Here is a 19,739-nt window from a genome sequence, read left to right on the forward strand (position 1 = left end):
TTTTTATCATAGGGGGCAAAGTATCCAAATAGGAGGCCCAAATGGACAGAAAAAGCTTGCTCCGAGATCTAGAAAACCGAGCGGACATGGACTCCCAGACCATTAAAAGATGAAATTTATTGCGCCAATACCAGATGGTGGGTGGGGAGTCCTGAATCCAATGATTAAGAATACATTTCTTCCCCACAATATAACCCTTACGAATAAGCAAACTGTCGCCTGCAGAAAGTCCCCCCAAATAGCCCTCCGCCAAAAAAATAGTCCCTTCCACTGACGAGGGGAGCTGATATCCCACCAAAGATTCCAAATAACACTGGACCTCCAACCAAAAGGCAGAGATAGGGGCACACAACCACACCCCATATGCCAGAGAGTTAGCCACCCGGCGACATTTCAGACAAATAGCTGTAGGGGCACACCCAAAATAAAAGGCCTGTTGCTGAGAAACATAACCCCGATGGAGGACCCGAAATTGACATTCCTGAAGCTCAGCACTCTGCACCACCCGAGGAATCAGTCGCACCAAAGGAGCCAGGGACGCCACCCGCGGGCGACATCCCAGGTCCCAGGCCCATAAAGTCAAAAGCCGCTGGTAATCCCGCCTAGGCTGCAAAGCCACCAATCGACGATGATATTGAGAGATAGAAAGCCAATCCCACTGAGCATCAAAGAAAAATTTGTGTAAAGTGACCTCAAAAGACTGAGTCAAAGAGTCTCTGGGCAAAGAGGCTACATAATGAGAAAGCTGCATATAAGCAAAATGATCCGTCGTACCCAAGGACCAGGACGCCTGGAGAGTCAAAAAGGGAACAACGCTGCCATCCGTCTGTAGAAACTACTCCAAAGAGCGGAGCCCCTTCCGCGCCCAACGTTTGAAAACAACATTCTCCTGTCCAGGACTAAAGGCCGCATTGCCCACTATGGGCAGCAAAACAGAACTAAAAGGGGCATGACCCCAAAACTGAGAAACACATCTCCAAGCCCGACGGAGCGGCTCCACCAAGCAACTACGGGCCCCAGGGCCCAATCGCACCTTCCCATCCCAATGTAAAAGATAAGGCAGAGCCCACGGAAAGAAATAATCAACCTCCAACTCCCGATCAGTATACTGAGAACTGAGAAAAAGCCAATCCCGGACATGCCGAAGCAAGCAGGCCAAATTATACAGATGAACCGAGGGAAGACCCAAACCACCCAATGCCCAGGACCCTTGAAGAAAAGAACGATGCATTTTACCTTTCTTGCCTCCCCAGCAAAATGAGATCACCAATCTCTGGAGACTCGGGAGATCCTTTTTCAAAAGAAACAAAGGAAGCGTTTGCAAGACATATAACCATTTAGGGAAGATAATCATGCGAAAGAGATGAACACGGCCCAATAATGAAAGAGGAAGATTCAGCCAGCGACGCAAGAGCCCCTTAGTCTCCTGCAACAAGCGATCAACATTCAAACGGTACAACGCGGAGATATCCATGGACAACAAAATACCAAGGTACCTAAAAGAGTGACCTGCCCAACGCAAAGGAAAATCCGGTCCCCAATCCACCCGCAAAGAGTCTGGGAACGCCAAAGCCTCCGACTTCTGCTGATTCAAACGGAACCCAGAGAAATCCCCATACTCACGAAAACACTCCAAGAGGGCAGGGAGGGAGGCCCGAGGGTCCGTCAAATAGACCAAAAGGTCATCCGCGAAAGCCGCCAGTTTAAAATGATGAGCCCCCACTACCATGCCCATGACGTCCGGGTTACCCTGAACATCCCGAATAAGAGGATCTAAGGTCAAAATAAATAACAAAGGTGATAGGGGGCAACCCTGGCGAGTACCCCTACAAATTGGAAAAGGATCGGAAAGAGTATCATTGGCCCACACACGGGCCACCGGGTCTACATAAAGAGTCCGCACCGCCTGAATAAACCAAGGGCCTAGACCATACACTCGCAAGACCTCAAACAGAAAACCCCAATCCACCTGGTCAAAGGCCTTCTCGGCATCAAAGATTATCAAAGAAGGCACCTGATCCTGTGCAGTCCGTTCCAGAGCCGCCAAAATACGGCGTACATTTTTAGCAATCGCGCGGCCCTTCACGAAGCCAACCTGCTGATCGGAAATAAGACTCGGGAGTACCAAGGCAAGACGGGTAGCCAAAATTTTTGCGAAAAGCTTAGCCTCAAAGTTCAACAAGGATATCGGTCGGTACGACTCGGGTCTATTCGGATCCTTCCCAGGTTTCAACAAAACGATGAGCTGAGCTATATTCAAGTGGCGAGGAAGCATCCCCAACCCAACCGCCTCATTAAACACCAAAGCCAACAGAGGCGCCACCTCAGCTCGCAAAATCTTATAAAACTCACTACGTAGACCATCCGGGCCAGGAGACTTACCCAATGCGCTAGCCTGGATAGCCCGCTCAATCTCCTCCGCCGTAAACTCAGCCTCCAACTGCGCCTGAGAAGAAGCCGAAAGAGTCGGGAGATCCTGACCAGCCAAATATACCGCCCCATCTAGCGGAGGATCGGAGGGAGCAGAATATAGGTGCTCAAAAAAATCTCGCAAACCCTATTAATGTCCCTATCAGTATGCACTATCTCAGAGTTCCGCGTCTGAAGAGAAGCAATACGCGTGCTACCCCGCTGCTGTCGAACTAACTTTGCAAGAAGTTTGCTATTCTTATTCGCAAAACGATAAAGATGAAACCTATAATGCTCCATAGACCTACGAGCATGTTGGTGTAACAGAGAATTAAGCGAACACTGGGCCTCCAACAATGGCTCTTTTTACGTTCTTATATCTGCTGAATATTCCCCCTATTGTATCTCTTCGGACTTGCTTGATGTTGTGGCCCCAGCCCTCTCCCCAAATGCAACTGTTCATGCTTTTTAAAAAAAAATTGGTGTCTACATTTTGGAGGTGGCTTATAGAAGTGGTCTTGTTAACAATATAAGCAATACTCCACAGAAAATGGAGGTTAATCATTGACATTTCTTAAAGATGTCAGTGTGATAAAATTCTGGACAAGGTTAATAATGTCACTTTATCAAATTGTGATTTTTATACTTTTATAAAATAATAATTTTTCACGGCCTAGTGGTTAGAGCAGCTGCCTCAACACCCTAAGGTTATGAGTTTAATTCCTACTGCAGCTACTTGTGACTCTGGGCCAGTCACTTAATAAATATTTCATTGCCCCAAGTACAAAATAAGTACCTGCGGGAAAATAAGTACGGCCTAAAATATGCAAACCGCTTCGATTGTGACCATATAGAATAAGCGGTATATCAAGTACAATCCCCTGTACCCTTACTAATTTCAGCAGTGATTTCTCTGTAACTGTTAAATATTTCTATTTTCTTCTGTCAGGGAGCAGAAGTGCAGTGATGGTATGGAGGTATCATTGTCATCATTTTCATATCTGACAGCCTGTAAAATGTGTTTTATCCCAGGACAAGCAGGCAGGTATTCTCACTAGTGGGCGATGTCATCCGACAGAGCCCCTATACGGACATCTTGCAAGCATGTCTTGCTTGAAGAAACTCAGAAGTTTCGAGATGCCCACACCGCGCATGCGCCAGTGCCCTCCCGCCCGATGGTCCGGGCGCGTCTCCTCAGTTCTTTTTCTTCCGCGGAGCTGAGAAGTCTATCTTCAATTTGCGCCCATTGAATCTCTTTTTTGCCTTCTATTTTGCCGCGGGTTGAGTTCTTTTGGCTCTCCTGTGCATTTATTTCTTTCTTTGATTTCTTTTTTCAAAAAAAAAATAAAAAATTTTCCTTCCGATACCAGGTCGGTTGCGTGGCTGGGGCCCCTCGCCTTCGACCTTGCGGCGGAGCTTTTCTGGCCAATGTCCCGGCCGATTACCGGTTTTAAAAAGTGTAGCAAGTGCCAGCGCGCGATTTCGCTCACGGACCCTCATCGACGCTGCTTACAGTGTCTGGGACCGGATCACTTCCCGAAATCGTGCCGGCCTTGCTCCACTCTGACAGCGAGAGCGTTTAAGCGCCGCTGTCTACTGTGGGAGTCCATGTTCAAGATGGAAGCTTCATCAGATCCTGCAGCTTCGACATCGACATCGACGGGTACTTCGACTCCTTCCGCAAAGCCCTCTGCCTCCCCGGCTGCTTCGGGCCTCCTGAAACCGGCATCGTTCACACCGGTTTCGGCCCCGGCTTCGGCGCCGGTGCCTTCCTCCGTCTCCTCGGAGCAGGTATCGACCCCGACAGTTCCACTGGTGGTGCTCAAGGTGCCGAAGACTGGCAAGCAGAAGCACGCAGCACTGAAGGAGCGCGGAGACCGTGCGGAAGGGCCCCCGTTTGGTGCGGATCCCTCCATATCGGCTTCGTTGCGGTCCCTTCTGGAGGCTCAGTTCATGGAGCTCATGCAGACCATGGGGCCTCGGCTGATTGCCACCATCCAGGGTGACCTCTCAGCTTCGGCTTCGAGGGGCGGACCGCCCCCTCCTCCTCCTCCTCGCCGCAAGACCTCGTTGCTTGGCGAGGAGGAGCGGCGAGCGGTGTCCGGGTCCTCGAGGAGGTCCTCCGTTAGTGCTGTGCCTCCTTTGGACCCGATTCCCTTGAGGAGGGCCTCCCTTAGTGATATGCCTCCCTTGGAGCCCATCCCCTCGAGGAAAGCCTCGTTTAGTGACCTGCCTCCCTTGGAACCGATTACTCCGCCCCATGACTCAGTGTGGCGTCCACCTTCGGGGCCACCCAGTCCTGGGCAAAGCAGGAAGCAGGACGAGTTCTTCCGAACCCCCTATCAAACCTGGGCGTCGTCGGGGGAGGCGCCAACTCTTCCGCCTCTGCGATCGACGGCATCGAGTCCGATCTGCTCCTTGGAAGCGTCTGACCCAGTTTCTCACAGACGGGCTCGATCCACTTCCAGGCATCGGGAGGGGCATCGATCCAGACATTCTTCGAAGCATTCCTCTCGGCACTCGACCGTCTCGCCTCAGAAATTGCCTCGGTTGGGGTATGCTGCTTCGACTGGGTCTCCTCCTCCGGGCCCGGAGTTCGAGGACCCCGAGGTTTTCTACTCGTCCTGTTGCTCGCAGGCCTCTCTGGAGCCTGAAGTCTCTTCTTCTTCTAGTCCGTCTCGCAGACCGGCGACGGCGGACCAACTGTCCTTTTCATCGTTCCTCAGGCAGATGGCAGATGACATGGACATTACTCTCGATGCTGGGTCTCGATATTCCAAGGAGTACCTCGATACCATGCACTTGCCTCGTCCTCCGGCAGAGTCCTTGCGGCTTCCCCTGCACAAGTCCTCGACCAGACTTTCATGCGATGCTTCGAGTCTCCTTACTCTATCCCTGCGGTCCCTGGCAAATTGGATGCGCGGTACCGCACGGTGCATCATAAAGGCTTCGAGGGTCCTCAGCTTTCTCACCAGTCCCTCCTGGTCGAATCCTCGCTCAAGCGGTCTCATCCTGGCCAGGTCTATGCTTCAGTGCCTCCGGGCCGCGAGGGCAGAACCATGGATAAGTTTGGTCGACGCATCTATCAGAATTCGATGATGGCGTCTCGAGTCCTGAATTACAATTTCCACTTTGCAGCCTACTTGGAATTTTTTCTACCTGTGCTTCGGAAGTTCACACCATACATCAAGTCCCAGGCTAGGTTTGAGTTTGAGGAAGTGGTTGCTTCGCTGTCCCAACTTCGGCTTCAGTTGATGCAATCTGCCTATGATGCGTTCGAGCTCTCAGCCCGAGCGGGGGCCTGCTCGGTGGCGATGCGCCGGTTGGCCTGGTTGCGGACCATTGATATGGACCCGAATCTTCAGGACCGCCTGGCGAACGTCCCGTGTGCTGGGGCGGATCTTTTTGACGAATCCATCGAGACTGTCACGAAGAAGTTGTCTGACCACGAAAAGTCCTTCCAATCTATCCTTCGGCCAAAGCCTAAGCCTCAGCAGTCTCGACCTTCTCGTCCGCCATTGATTTATCAGAGGCGTTATCAGCCGAGGCAAACTCCACCTGCGAGGCAACCGGCGAAGCGTCAGCCTAAGTCTCAGTCGCCTGCTGTCCCTAAGACCACTCAGCCTTTTTGACTGTCTCGTCGTGGGCATAACCAACCTCGTTCTGCCTCCCCCTGTTTTTCCCATCGGAGGGCGCCTCCATCATTTTTATCATCGCTGGGAGGCCATAACAACCGACCTCTGGGTCCTTACTATCATCAAGGAAGGATACTCTCTTCATTTCCATCGGGTCCCTCCGGACCACCCTCCAAGAGAGTATCCTTCCAACTTGACTCAGACCACCCTTCTTCTTCAGGAAGCTCAGGCTTTGCTCCGGCTTCGTGCCGTGGAGCCGGTTCCGACGGACCAACTGAACCAGGGGTTTTACTCCCGGTACTTCCTTGTTCCGAAGAAGACGGGCGACCTGCGACCCATTTTGGACCTCAGGGTCCTAAACAAATTCCTAGTCAAAGAGAGGTTTCGCATGCTGACACTTGCTTCTCTCTACCCCCTCCTCGAGCAGAACGACTGGTTATGCTCTCTGGATCTCAAGGAGGCCTACACTCATATTCCCATTCATCCGGCCTCTCGCAAGTTTCTCAGATTTCGGGTGGGACATCTCCATCTGCAGTATCGAGTGCTTCCATTCGGCCTGTCTTCGTCCCCCAGAGTCTTCACCAAATGTCTGGTGGTGGTGGCCGCGGCCCTCCGGAACCGAGGTCTTCAGGTATTCCCCTACCTCGAAGACTGGCTGATCAAGGCTCCCTCGGCCTCGGGGGTCCTCTCAGCGACCCTGTCAACGATTCGGTTCCTGCAGAGTTTGGGATTCGAGATCAACTTTCCCAAGTCTCATCTACAGCCGACCCAGTCTCTTCCCTTCATTGGGGCTGTCCTGGATACCGTACGTCTCAGAGCATTCCTTCCTTCTCAGCGCATGGATGCTCTTCTTCATCTCTGCCAGTCTGTGTCTTCTCGCCAGACCATCTCAGGGAGACACATGATGGTCCTCCTGGGCCACATGGCCTCTACAGTTCATGTGACGCCGTTTGCCAGACTCCACCTCAGAATTCCTCAGTGGACCCTAGCATCTCAGTGGACTCAGGTGTCGGATCCGTTGACTCGACGCATCACAGTCACGCCTGCTCTTCGGCAGTCTCTGCTCTGGTGGATGACCTCTTCAAATCTATCCAGAGGTTTGCTGTTTCATTCTCCTCCCCACCAGAAGGTTCTCACAACCGATTCCTCGACCTATGCCTGGGGAGCGCATCTGGATGGGCTTCGCACTCAGGGATTCTGGACCTGTGCAGACCGACTCCATCAAATCAATCTTCTGGAGCTCAGAGCCATCTTCAATGCTCTTCAAGCTTTTCAACATCTGCTTCACGACATGGTGGTCCTCATTCACACCGACAATCAGGTCGCTATGTATTATGTCAACAAGCAGGGGGGCACGGGCTCGGCCTCCCTCTGCCAGGAAGCTCTCAGAGTCTGGGATTGGGCGGTTCGCCACAACACCTTCCTCAAAGCTGTCTACATTCAGGGGAGGGACAAACTGAGTTATCTTCTCCAGCCTCATGAATGGACACTCCACTCCAAGCCCCTTCATCAGATCTTTGCTCAGTGGGGAACGCCTCAGATAGACCTCTTTGCGGCTCCCCACAATTTCAAGCTGCCTCAGTTTTGCTCCAGGATCTACGCTCCTCATCGCCTCGAGGCAGATGCTTTTCTGCTGGATTGGGGGAATCGCTTTCTGTATGCGCTTCCGCCATTCCCTCTCATTCAAAAGACTCTAGTCAAACTGAAGTCCGAACATGCCACCATGATTCTGATAGCTCCTCGGTGGCCCAGGCAACCTTGGTTCTCCCTTCTACTTCAACTCAGCAGCAGGGAACCGTACCTACTTCCAGTGTTTCCTTCACTGCTTACTCAGCATCAGGGGTCTCTGCTTCATCCCAACCTGCAGTCTCTCCACCTGACAGCTTGGTTCCTCTCAACGTAACTCCGCACCAGTTTTCCCAGGCGGTGAGGGATGTCTTGGAGGCTTCCAGGAAGCCTGCTACTCGTCAATGCTACTCCCAAAAATGGACTAGATTTTCTTCATGGTGTATTTCCAATTCTAAGGAGCCTCAGCGAGCCTCCCTATCCTCTGTTTTGGACTATCTTTTACATCTGTCTCAGTCTGGTCTCAAGTCGACATCTATATGAGTCCACCTGAGTGCTATTGCGGCTTTCCATCAGCCTCTACAAGGGAAATCTCTCTCTTCTCATCCTGTGGTTTCCAGATTTATGAAAGGACTTTCATGTCAATCCTCCTCTCAAACCGCCTCCAGTGGTTTGGGATCTAAATGTTGTCCTTTCTCAGCTTATGAAACCTCCTTTTGAGCCTCTGAGCAAGGCTCCACTAAAGTTTCTCACTTGGAAAGTGGTTTTTCTGGTGGCCTTCACATCTGCTCGCAGGGTCAGTGAGCTTCAGGCCTTGGTGGCGGACCTACCTTTCACAGTATTCCATCATGACAAGGTGGTCCTCCGCACTCACCCGAAATTCCTGCCTAAAGTGGTCTCTGAATTTCACCTCAACCAATCCATTGTGCTTCCAGTGTTCTTTCCAAAGCCTCATTCTCATCCTGGAGAATCAGCTCTTCACACTCTGGACTGTAAACGTGCTTTGGCTTTCTACTTGGATCGCACCAAACCACACAGACCTGCTCCTCAACTTTTCGTCTCCTTTGATCCAAACAAGTTGGGACGACCTGTATCGAAGCGCACCATCTCCAACTGAATGGCGGCTTGTATCTCTTTCTGCTATGCCCAGGCTGGATTACCCCTTCCCTGTAAGGTCACAGCACATAGGGTCAGAGCAATGGCAGCCTCTGTAGCCTTCCTCAGATCGACACCGATTGAGGAGATTTGTAGGGCTGCCACTTGGTCCTCGGTTCATACGTTCACCTCTCATTATTGTCTGGATATTTTCTCCAGACGGGATGGGCAGTTTGGCCAAACTGTGTTACAAAATTTGTTCTCCTAAGTTGCCAACTCTCCCTCCATCCCATTGAGGTTAGCTTGGAGGTCACCCACTAGTGAGAATACCTGCCAGCTTGTCCTGGGATAAAGCAATGTTACTTACCGTAACAGTTGTTATCCAGGGACAGCAGGCAGCTATTCTCACGTCCCACCCACCTCCCCTGGGTTGGCTTCTCTGCTAGCTACCTGAACTGAGGAGACGCGCCCGGACCATCGGGCGGGAGGGCACTGGCGCATGCGCGGTGCGGGCATCTCAAAACTTCTGAGTTTCTTCAAGCAAGACATGCTTGCAAGATGTCCGTATCGGGGCTCTGTCGGATGACATCACCCACTAGTGAGAATAGCTGCCTGCTGTCCCTGGATAACAACTGTTACGGTAAGTAACATTGCTTTATATGAAATCCACTGAAAATATGGTCTACATTGTATGTATTTTGACGCACAGCTAGTGATAGAGCAGCAGACTGGCAACCAGGAAGCCTGGGTTCAAATTATGCTGCAGCTACCTGTAATCTTGAACAAGTCACTTAATCCTTCATTGCCTCAGGTACAAAATTAAATTGTAAGCCCTCTTGGGACAAGGATATTCCCAGAGAACCCACAGGTAACTTGCTTTGAGCAACTGCTGAAAAACCATGAGCTACATCCAAATAAAAACCTTTTTAAATGAATTTTTTTAAAGTACTGTCATGTCCTGTGTTTGTGATATACTGTATATCTTGAGCATCAAGCCTGTCTTCAGATGTCAAGTCACTACATCCTGAATTTTTTTCCTTTTAGGTTTCTCTCCCTCATGGTTCCAGCATTCCAGATCTCAAAATAGGAGAGACTCATTCTCCAGGCATGAAGACAAGAAACCTTCAGAGGTATTACCTGAATGTCATTCAAGATTTCTTTGTCTTCTCACACTGTAAAAATACACGTTTGTGTTTGCTTGCTCCCCTTCCTCTTGACTGCTGTCCCATTTGTCTGATACCCAGTTGTTGTGTTTTTTGTTTTTTTTTGGGGGGGGAGAGTTGGAGGGGGGGTGTTGCAGCTAACAGCCTTGATATCTGTTAATCCTTTTCACCATTTTCCGAGGAGAAACAGATTGACAATGTTCTTAATCTTGGGATGTGTAGTCAAAGCAAGTAGGAAAAGGACACAATGCTTTTCCAGGTAGAGTTTTTATTTGTAGCATCACCAATTTCTAAAACAACTCAACATTGGCAGTGTTTTGACGCCAAAACATGCCTTCCTCAGGAGTCTTCAGTAGTGATATAGTAACAATTATGATCCTCTAAAAAGAAGCGAATCCAGCAAAGGTATTATAATCAAACTTGTTACACACTGCAGCATACAATGAAACAGTTCACAGACTTGCATCAGAAAAGAAGAAAGCCAATGCATGCTCAGTAAACTTTACTTTCAAACTATTTTTATTGATGATAACAGATAATCAGTCCTGAAAAAGAAAACATACAGCTTACATGTACAAAACAAAACAGTTCTTTAGCGATACAGAACAGCACAAATCACTTATCATCAAATTTGTAACTTAGAGGGTTGAACTATCCCCTCACCCTCCAGAAAGCTCATTTCAGATTATCATTACCAAACCCTACCAAGGTCCTGGATTCTTATAGACCTCAGCAAAAAAAAAAAAAAAAAAGGCCTGTTCCACATTGGCACAGAAGGTTGTCAGAAAGTGACAATATCTCTTCCCCGGGAAGACATGGCAACCAGATCCTCTCCACTTCAATGCCGGGTGTCAAAAAGAATTAAGAATGAGGCTTTGGGCTCTCTGGTAAGGAATGTATGTAAGTTCCCAAGGTTAAAAAAAATCTTGTTTCTGTTTGCTACTACTATTACTACTATTTATTATTTCTATAGCACTGAAAGGCGTATGCAGCGCTGTACATTTTAATATACAATAGACAGTCCCTGCTCAGAAGAGCTTACAGTCTAATTTAGACAGGACATTTCAGGGTTTGGGAGATTATAGTGGGTCTAGGTATCTGACAACAGTGAGTGGGAGTTAAGAGTTGAAAGCAGTTTCAAAAAAGTGGGCCTTTAGCTTGGATTTGATTACTGCCAGGGATGGAGCATGACATATTGATTCAGACAGCCTGTTCCAGGCATACGATGCTGCAAGAAAGAAGGGACAGAGTCTGGAGTTGGCAGTGGAAGAGAAGGGTACAGATAAAGGAAATGCGCATCTGTTCACATTCCAGTAACATAAGTGCATGGTGGCGATTGCACTAAGCCTAAAAGGAAGGAGGGTCTGCAGTGGTCCAGACCCGTAAAATAACCACCTTAGCCTGCATACCTGCTTTCTGAACAAAAAGCTTGTGAAAACGGGTAGTAAGTTAGAAGGCCTCATATTTGTCCAAAAGAAAACCTGCTGGTGGAAAAACAATTCTCTGACCCATAAGTACTTCTAAGTACCAAACTACTCATTAGAGAATGACACGGTGGTTGTTATCTGCGGCTAGCTGTGAATAGCCGCGGGTAACCCGCTGAAACGGGGGAAGAAAAAATAGTGGCCTTTGCGGGGACGGGGACAAGGCCATTCACCGCCCCATGGAGCGGTGAATGGACTTGTCTCCGCAGTGAGGCAATCAAGGATCCCCACCCACCCGATCGCAGTGTTCCGTCATCTCCCTCCCTCCACCTCACCTTAGATGTAGAGCAGTGGTCTCAAACTCAAATCCTTTGTAGGGCCACATTTTGGATTTGTAGGTACTTGGAGGGCCTCAGAAAAAAATAGTTAATGTCTTATTAAAGAAATGACAATTTTGCATGAGGTAAAACTCATTATAGTTTATAAATCTTTCCTTTTGGCTAAGTCAATAATAATATTGTAATTTATAGCTAAAGAGACATATGATCAAGAAACTGTTTTATTTTACTTTTGTGTTTAGGATAAACATACTGAGGGCCTCAAAATAGTGCCTGGTGGGCTGCAAGTTTGAGACCACTGATGTAGAGCACTGTTCTTCAACCGCCGGTCCGCAGGAAATTTCTGCCAGTCTGCGCAGGGCTGGCAAGATTAAGGGACAGGTGCAAAAAAAAAAAAAGCCTCCCTCCTTTTCCCCTGCTCTTACCGCCCAGCTGCAGTTGCTAAAGCCGACAGGAAGTTTTTCCGACGTCAATTCTGACGTCGAAGAGGACGTTCTGGGCCAGCCAATCGCTGCCTGGCTGGCCCAGAACGTCCTCTCTGATGTCAGAATTGATGTCGGAAAGACTTCCTGTCGGCTTTAGCAGCTGCAGCATGGCGGTAAGAGCAGGGGAAAGGAAGGAGGGAGGCTTTATTTTTTTTTTGAGCGGCAGGGAGGCAGCAGGCTGGCTATGGCTAGGGAGGGAGGGAGATAGGTAGACAGGCAGGCAGGCTTCGGGGGTGGGGGTGGGACAAAGTGTGGAAGGCAGTGAGAGGGACATAGGAAGGAGGCACTAGGGGCACTAAAGACATGGGAAGGATGCACTGGGGGCACTAAAGACAGGAAGGGGCATTAAGGATATGGGAAGGAGGCAATGGGGGCACTAAAGACATGGGAAGGAGGCACTGGGGGCACTAAAGACATGGGAAGGAGGCACCGGGGGCACTAAGGACATAGGGAGGAAAGAGGGAGGGAATAGAAAGGGACAATTCTTGGGCCTGAGTGCAGAAAGAAAGAAATGAAAGAAAGGATACACAGACAGAAGGAAACGCAACCAGAGACTCATGAAATCAATCACCAGACAGCAAAGGTAGGAAAAATGATTTTATTTTCAATTTAGTGATCAAAATGTGTCAGTTTTGAGAATTTATATCTGCTGTCTATATTTTGCACTATATTTGTCTATTTTTCTATAGTTACTGAGGTGACCGAGCTCGCGGAGATGGGGCAGAAGGGTTTTTAAATTTTAGTCCTAGTAGTTTGCCGGTCCACAAAATAATTCTTTTATTTCTGCCGGTCCATGGGTGTAAAAAGGTTGAAAAACACTGATGTAGAGTATGCCGGCTTTCTTTTTCGCCCGGCCACACGCACGGCTGCTTGAGTTGATCAATCTTCTCCTCTCCTGCAACTTCCTGTTTCCGGTTGCGTCAGAGGAGAATATTGAACAAATGAGCAGCCACGCGTGCGGCTGGGCGAAAAAGAAAGCCGGCATACTCTACATCTAAGGTGAGGTGGAGGGAGGGAGATGGCGGAACGCTGCAATTGGTCGGGTGTCTGCTGTTTTTGTATCACTGCCTGCCTGCGCTCATGTTCCAGATCCTCCTATTGCTCATTATACTGCAGCATCTGCATGATTATGTGCTCAGGTGGGCATTTTTAGTGTGCACAATTGACCTGATTCGAGCTATAGATGAACATGGGGGACACGTCATTGCAAGGGAGGACAAGTCAATTGATTTATTTTATGTTCTGTTTTTTCTACAGGGCAGAGGCATTAAAACAGATTTTCAGTGCAGTAGTAGTAGTGGCAGGACTCTCTTCTGTCTTCATGGTGTTTCGCAGTACTGAGGCTTATATGGATGCTGCGGGGATGGTGACGGGGCGGTGAATGGGATGGCAGTGACGGTGACGGGGCAGTGAAGGGGATGGCGGTGACTATGACGGGGCGGTGAAGGGGACGGTGAGCCGGGGACGGGGCGGTGACAAGGACAGATTTTTTCCCCGTGTTATTCTCTACTACTCACCTCCAAAACGCCTTGACTACTGGGTATCCCCAGAAATCATGAAAAAAGGATTTCACCCCCTGTCGACACTTTTCGCAGCAAGGGGATTCAGCCAATCCAGTTTTAAACAAGCGCTCTTGGGTAAAATATGCACGGTGTAGGACCTGGAATTGACATTTTTGCAACTCAGCGCTCACTGATAGGGTAGGAATGCACTTAATAAGGCACCCGAAGTCTATAGTGTCTGGGGAAATGCCAAGATCTAGGCCCCATTTGCCAGGACTTCCCTACTGAAAGCGTGTGTAATACTCCATGTATCCAAGACACAAAGACCCATAGTCTCAGAGCGAAAAAATAAAGATTGTAGCTTTGTGCCCAGCTGCAATCCGAGCACTCTTGCATCTAAAGAGATGTTGCAGTTGGAGATAAGCAAAATGATTTTGAACCAAGATCCCATCCTGTTGCTGACATTCTAACCATGGTTGCAAAGAGCTTTTGACTCGCAGCACACGAGACAGCAATGTCAACCCTAAAATATGCATTCTCTTGGCCCAGGTAGAAGTGCAGATTTCCCTGAATGGGTTGCTGATCAGAAATTTCTGGGAACCCACCAATCAGATGTACTAAGACCCTCCAAATGTCTCGTAAGGAATCTAACAACACACTGGAATGCAAATGATTGGGTAGGGATGAGCAAGGTACATGAAGAGAATCCAGGTGCCAAGGACGATAATATGCCAACTCATAGTCAAAGCAAGTAAAAGCATCCTGTCCCAGAATCCAATCCCCAAGATATCGGAGCAAACAAGCCTGATTATATTTCTGGACATCTGGAATCTCAAACCCACTATGTCTCCAGGTACCTAGTAAAAACCAAAATGTACAAGGTTTCTTCCCCTCCCAAAAAATAAATTTAAAAAGAAGCTTGTATAGGGTCCCTAGATCTTTTTGCAACAGACAATTTGGTAATAATTGCATTACATACAGCCACTTTGGGAATACTATCATGTTAAATAAGTGGATTTGTCCATGCAAAGATAAAGGAAAAAACTTCCAGCTATTGAAAAGTTTCTGGGTGTATTCCATCAGTAGATCCAAATTAGATGCTTTAAGACTGAATGAGGAAGGAGTTAACTGCATACCAAGCTACTGGAATGAATGATCCATCCACGTCAGAGGAAATTGGACAGCCCAAGAATCCCATAACTCCCTGGAAGTAGCAAGGGCCAACGATTTATCCAACTTCAGCTTGAACCCAGAAAAGTCCCCATATTCAGTGAATGCCTCTAACAGGGTGTTTAACGAAGACTACGGATCTGTCAAATGGACCAGGAGATCGTCCTCGAAAGCCGATATTTTAAATTTATGGGAGCCTATTCTAACCTCTCTTATCTCTGGGTTCTGTAAGATGTCTCGTATAAATGGGTTCAAAATCAAAATAAACAAATGAGGTGACAACGGACAACCCTGATGGTGCCCCTCTTAATTTCAAAAGACTGGGATAAAACTCCATTAACCCATATAGATATCATGGGTGTGGAATACAAGGTCGAAATGGCCTGAAGAAAAAATCCTGCAAAGCCATATTTCCTCAGCATGGCAAACATAAAACTCCAAAATACCTGGTCAAAAACCTTTTCTGCATCAAAACTGACCAACATGGAAGGTGAATAGTGGTGTGCCACAAATTCCAAAGAGGCGAGAGAATCTGTCTACTTTACGGTCTCTGACAAAGCCAACTTGTAGTTCCGCTATTAAGTGAGGGAGTACCCTGGCCATACGATTAGCCAAAACCTTCGCAAAAGATTTTGGCCTCTACATTCAAAAGAGATATAGGGCGGTAGGAGCCCGGAAGATTTGGGTCACATCCCGGCTTAAATAACACAATAATTTTTGCCACCTGCAACGAAGTTGGACAAAAGCATTTAATATGGAAGTCGGTATAAGGGTGATCTCAGGTTGCAGCAATTTGTAAAATTTGGCATGAAACCAAGGAGGCCAGGTGACTTCCCAAGTTGACTCTCTTGAATGACTAGCGACACCTCATCCTCTGAAATAGGGGCTTCCAGCAGCTTCTGGTGAGAAGAGACCTGGAGTACAGAGACATTATCCAAGTACATCTCACAGTCTAATTCTGGGGAAGGAAGCTTGTCATACAGTGCTTGATAAAATGTGTGGAACACCCAGGCTATCTCTCGATCAATATGCACCAAAGCTCCCCCACCTGAATCTACCTGTACCACCCTGCTGGAGCTCTCAGAAGTATGGACCAGGTTAGCAAGAAGCTTCCCACCCTTGTTACCATATAGGTGAAATTGATGTTTAAAATAGTGAAGAGAGTATACAGTTCTTGTGTGAATCGGTTCATTCAAAGCTTCCTGTGATACTAAGAGAGCATCCCTTCTCTGTGTGGAGGGGTGACAGGCAAACCACATTTGATTCATCTTCACTTGTTTCTCCAAAAGGAGAATTTCCCTATCCTGGGCCCTTTTCTGAAAGCTCACGTGTGCGATAATCTCCTCCGGCAGTACTGCCTTGGCTACCTCCCAGTATAAAACCGGATCATTCTCATGAGCTGCGTTATGCTGCTTAAATTCCTTCCATTTGTTTAACAGATATTCATGAAAGCCAGAACCACGATAAAGAAAAGGCGGAAATTTCCAGCAAAATGTCCAATCTCCCCGCTATAGGGGCCAATACCTGCCTTGTGCATGTGTGAGAACAAGCACTTAGATAATAACCAGTAGTCGATATGGGTTTGGGAGGTGTGGGCTCAAGATATGTGGGTGTAATCCCGTTCCCCTGGGTATAATGTGCGCCATATATCAAGAAGGTGAAACAATGAGCATAACAGAGGAATGCCAGTGGATGAATCCACTCGCTCTGTGCAACGGGGGTGATATTTATCTAGCCCAGGATCATGAATAATATTGAAGTCCCACCTATTACTATAGGCACTGCCTGCCACTGACTCATTGCTCAAAGCAGTGTTATGAAAACATTTTCTTGTACACGTTGGGGTCATATACTGTATATTACATAATAACAATGGTTGTTCAAAAATACATGAGCCAATACAAACCTGCCAGATGTATTTGACCAGACCTTGTTAATTGACACATCCAAACCCTTCTGGAACAAGATCAATACCCCACCTGGAACAAGATCAGCTCCCACCACCTGGCCCACCCACCAGCATTTAAACTTATCATATTTACAGGAAGTCAGGTGCGTTTCCTGTAAAAAGGCCAGATCTGTGGCGGTTTAGAATCTGTAAAATCTTTTGCCATTTAACTGGGGAGGTCACGCCATTCACATTCCAAGATATTAATTTAATCGGCATCCTACTGAGACAGAGACAAGTAGAGGAAAAGTATCCAATCCATCTGAAAATAGAGGTGGGGCCACTCCAGCCTATGACTCCAACTCGGATTGTCAAAAATCAATGAAGTAAAAGAAGCTCTTACCAAGGGATACAATACCACCGTGCCTCCCAGGGAGAGACCAGTGTGCCACTGTGGAAACGGACCTAAAGAACTGAAATCAAAACCCTCCAAACAAATACCTTCCCCACAATACCAAAAGAAAAATATGACCAACCATACCCAATCCATCTCCCGCCCCAAGAACAAGCCACCCCCCAAAGCCCCACGAAACCCACCTAACATGTCCTAACAAGGACCCAGAGAGGTGCTTTGAGACGCCCCATCCCCACCCCCTCTCATACTCTGATTAATGATCAAAAATAAGTCGAGACCCAAAAAGAAGTTGCCACTAATCCAGGTGCCTCTACAGAGTACCAGAAAGCATCCCTAAGATAGAGACCAAAGGACTATTCACAACAGTGCCAATGGCTCTCCCCCCCCCAGCCTGTGATCCCACAGTCATACCATTCACTACAAAACAAAGTAAGGATTAGATAAGAGGAAAAAAATGGAAAGGGATAGAAGAAAGGGGAATGGGGGAAGGAACAGACAGCCCTTGGTTCCCTTAATGAAATTATGCTCCAGAAGCTATCAAAGGTAGAGTCCCTGGACATAGAGCAAAGCATTGTCCCCCTGCCCCATCATTTCTTTGTAAGGGGGCATCCAAATATAATAGCTAAGAGCATAATGGGGAGTGTGTGGTGCAGTGGTTAGAGCTTACAGCCTCAGCACCCTGAGGTCGTGGGTTCAAATCCCTTGCTGCTCCTTGTGACCCTGGTCAAGTCACCCCCAATTTCCCCTTGATAGAGTTTAACATAGAAACATAGAATATGACGGCAGAAAGTGCCATTGGCCCAACAAGTCTGCCCACTCGAAGAACCCTCCCCCTAAGCACTTCCTCGAAGTGAACCCACACGTGTATCCCATTTTTTTCTTAAAATCGAACACGTTTCTGGCCTCAACTACCTGAAGTGGAAGATCATTCCAACGATAAACCATCCTTTCAGTGAAGAAATACTTCCTAATGTCACCATGAAATCTCCCACCCTTGATTTTTAACAGATGTCCTCTTGTCGCCGTAAGTCCTGTAAGGAAAAAGATGTCTTCTTCCATCTCAATATGGCCAGTAACATATTTGAACATCTCTATCATGTCTCCCCTCTCTCTGCGTTCCTCGAGAAAGTATAGCTGCAACTTACCTAGACGTTCTTCATATGGGAGATCCTTAAGTCCTGAGACCATCCTAGTGGCCATTCGCTGAACCAACTCTATTCTCAGGACATCCTTTTGATAATATGGCCTCCAAAATTGAACACAATACTCCAGATGAGGTCTCACCATGGACCTGTATAACGGCATTACCACTTCAGACTTTCGGCTGACAAAACTTCTTCAGATGCAACCCAGCAATTGTCTAGCCTTGGATGAAGCTTTCTCCACGTGATTGGCAGTCTTCATATCTTCACTAATTATTACTCCCAGATCCCGTTCTGCAACAGTTTTTGTTAAGGTCTCGCCATTCAGAGTGTAAGTTCTGCATGGGTTTCCGCTACCAAGGTGCATAACCTTACACTTTTTGGCATTAAAACTCAGTTGCTAAGTAGTAGACCATTGCTCCAGTAAAAGTAGGTCCTGCGTCATAGTGTCGGGCCCGGTAACTCCGCCCACTATGTTGCATAGTTTAACATCATCGGCAAATAATGTAATTTTACCTCGAAGTCCCTGAGGCAGGTCCCGTACGAAGATGTTAAATAGGATTGGACCCAAGACCGAGCCCTGCGGCATTCCACTGATCACTTCTGACGTTTCGGAGGAAGTACCATTTACTACCACCCTTTGAAGTCTGCCACTGAGCCAGTCTTTAACCCATGCAGTCAATGTTTCTCCTAGTCCCAACGAACTCATCTTGTTCAATAATCCACGATGTAGGACACTATCAACAGCCTTACTGAAGTCCAAATACACGACATCCAGGGACTCGCCCTTATCTAGCTTTTTCATTACCCAGTCAAAGAAACTGATTAGATTGGTTTGGCAGGACCTTCCCTTTATAAATCCATGCTGGTGGGGATCCCTCAGCCTCTCGTTGTTCAGAATCGTATCTAATTTGTGTCTAATCAACATTTCCATAAGTTTACACACTATGGATGTGAGACTTTTACCGGTCTGTAATTTGAAGTCTCTGACTTGCAACCCTTTTTGTGGAGCGGAATGACATTAGCTGTTTTCCAGTCCAATGTGTCTTTTCCGGTGCTTAGGGAAATATTGAAGAGCGCGGCTAACGGCTCCGCCAGGATATCTCTCAATTCCCTAAGCACTCTGGGGTGCAGTTTATCCGGTCCCATGGCTTTGTTCACTTTGAGCCTTGATAGTTCTTGGTAGACGCTGCTGGTGGTAAATTCAAAATTCCGGAATGGGTCTTCTGAGCTCTCCCTTGTTTGCAGCTGTGGACCGGATCCCAGCGCCTCACAGGTAAAGACTGAGCAGAAGTATTCATTTAGTAGTTCGGCTTTATTGGAGTCCGATTCTACATAGTTACCGTCGGGTTTCCTTAGGTGCACTATCCCGTCTGTGTTCCTTTTTCTGTCACTAACATACCTGAAAAAGGATTTATCCCCTTTTTAATTTTCTTAGCTAAATTTTCTTCCATCCGGAGTTTGGCATCTCTGACTGCTGTTTTAACAGTTCTAGATTTCAACAGAT

At 47.8% G+C, this 19,739-nt stretch overlaps 1 protein-coding gene across 2 annotated transcripts in view; it reads left to right on the top strand.

Annotated features, from left to right (window-relative positions):
- Window positions 1-19,739, top strand: part of JADE1 (jade family PHD finger 1) — a 199,992-nt gene that overhangs the window by 52,096 nt on the left and 128,157 nt on the right. For both annotated transcript variants that reach the window (XM_033939135.1, XM_033939126.1), the window contains exon 3: window positions 9,750-9,835. In XM_033939135.1, coding sequence (XP_033795026.1) covers window positions 9,750-9,835 — 86 coding nt within the window. The remainder of the gene's footprint in view (window positions 1-9,749; window positions 9,836-19,739) is intronic.

This window comes from Geotrypetes seraphini, chromosome 1 (genome assembly GCF_902459505.1).
Source record: "Geotrypetes seraphini chromosome 1, aGeoSer1.1, whole genome shotgun sequence".
Lineage (NCBI taxonomy): Eukaryota > Metazoa > Chordata > Amphibia > Gymnophiona > Dermophiidae > Geotrypetes > Geotrypetes seraphini.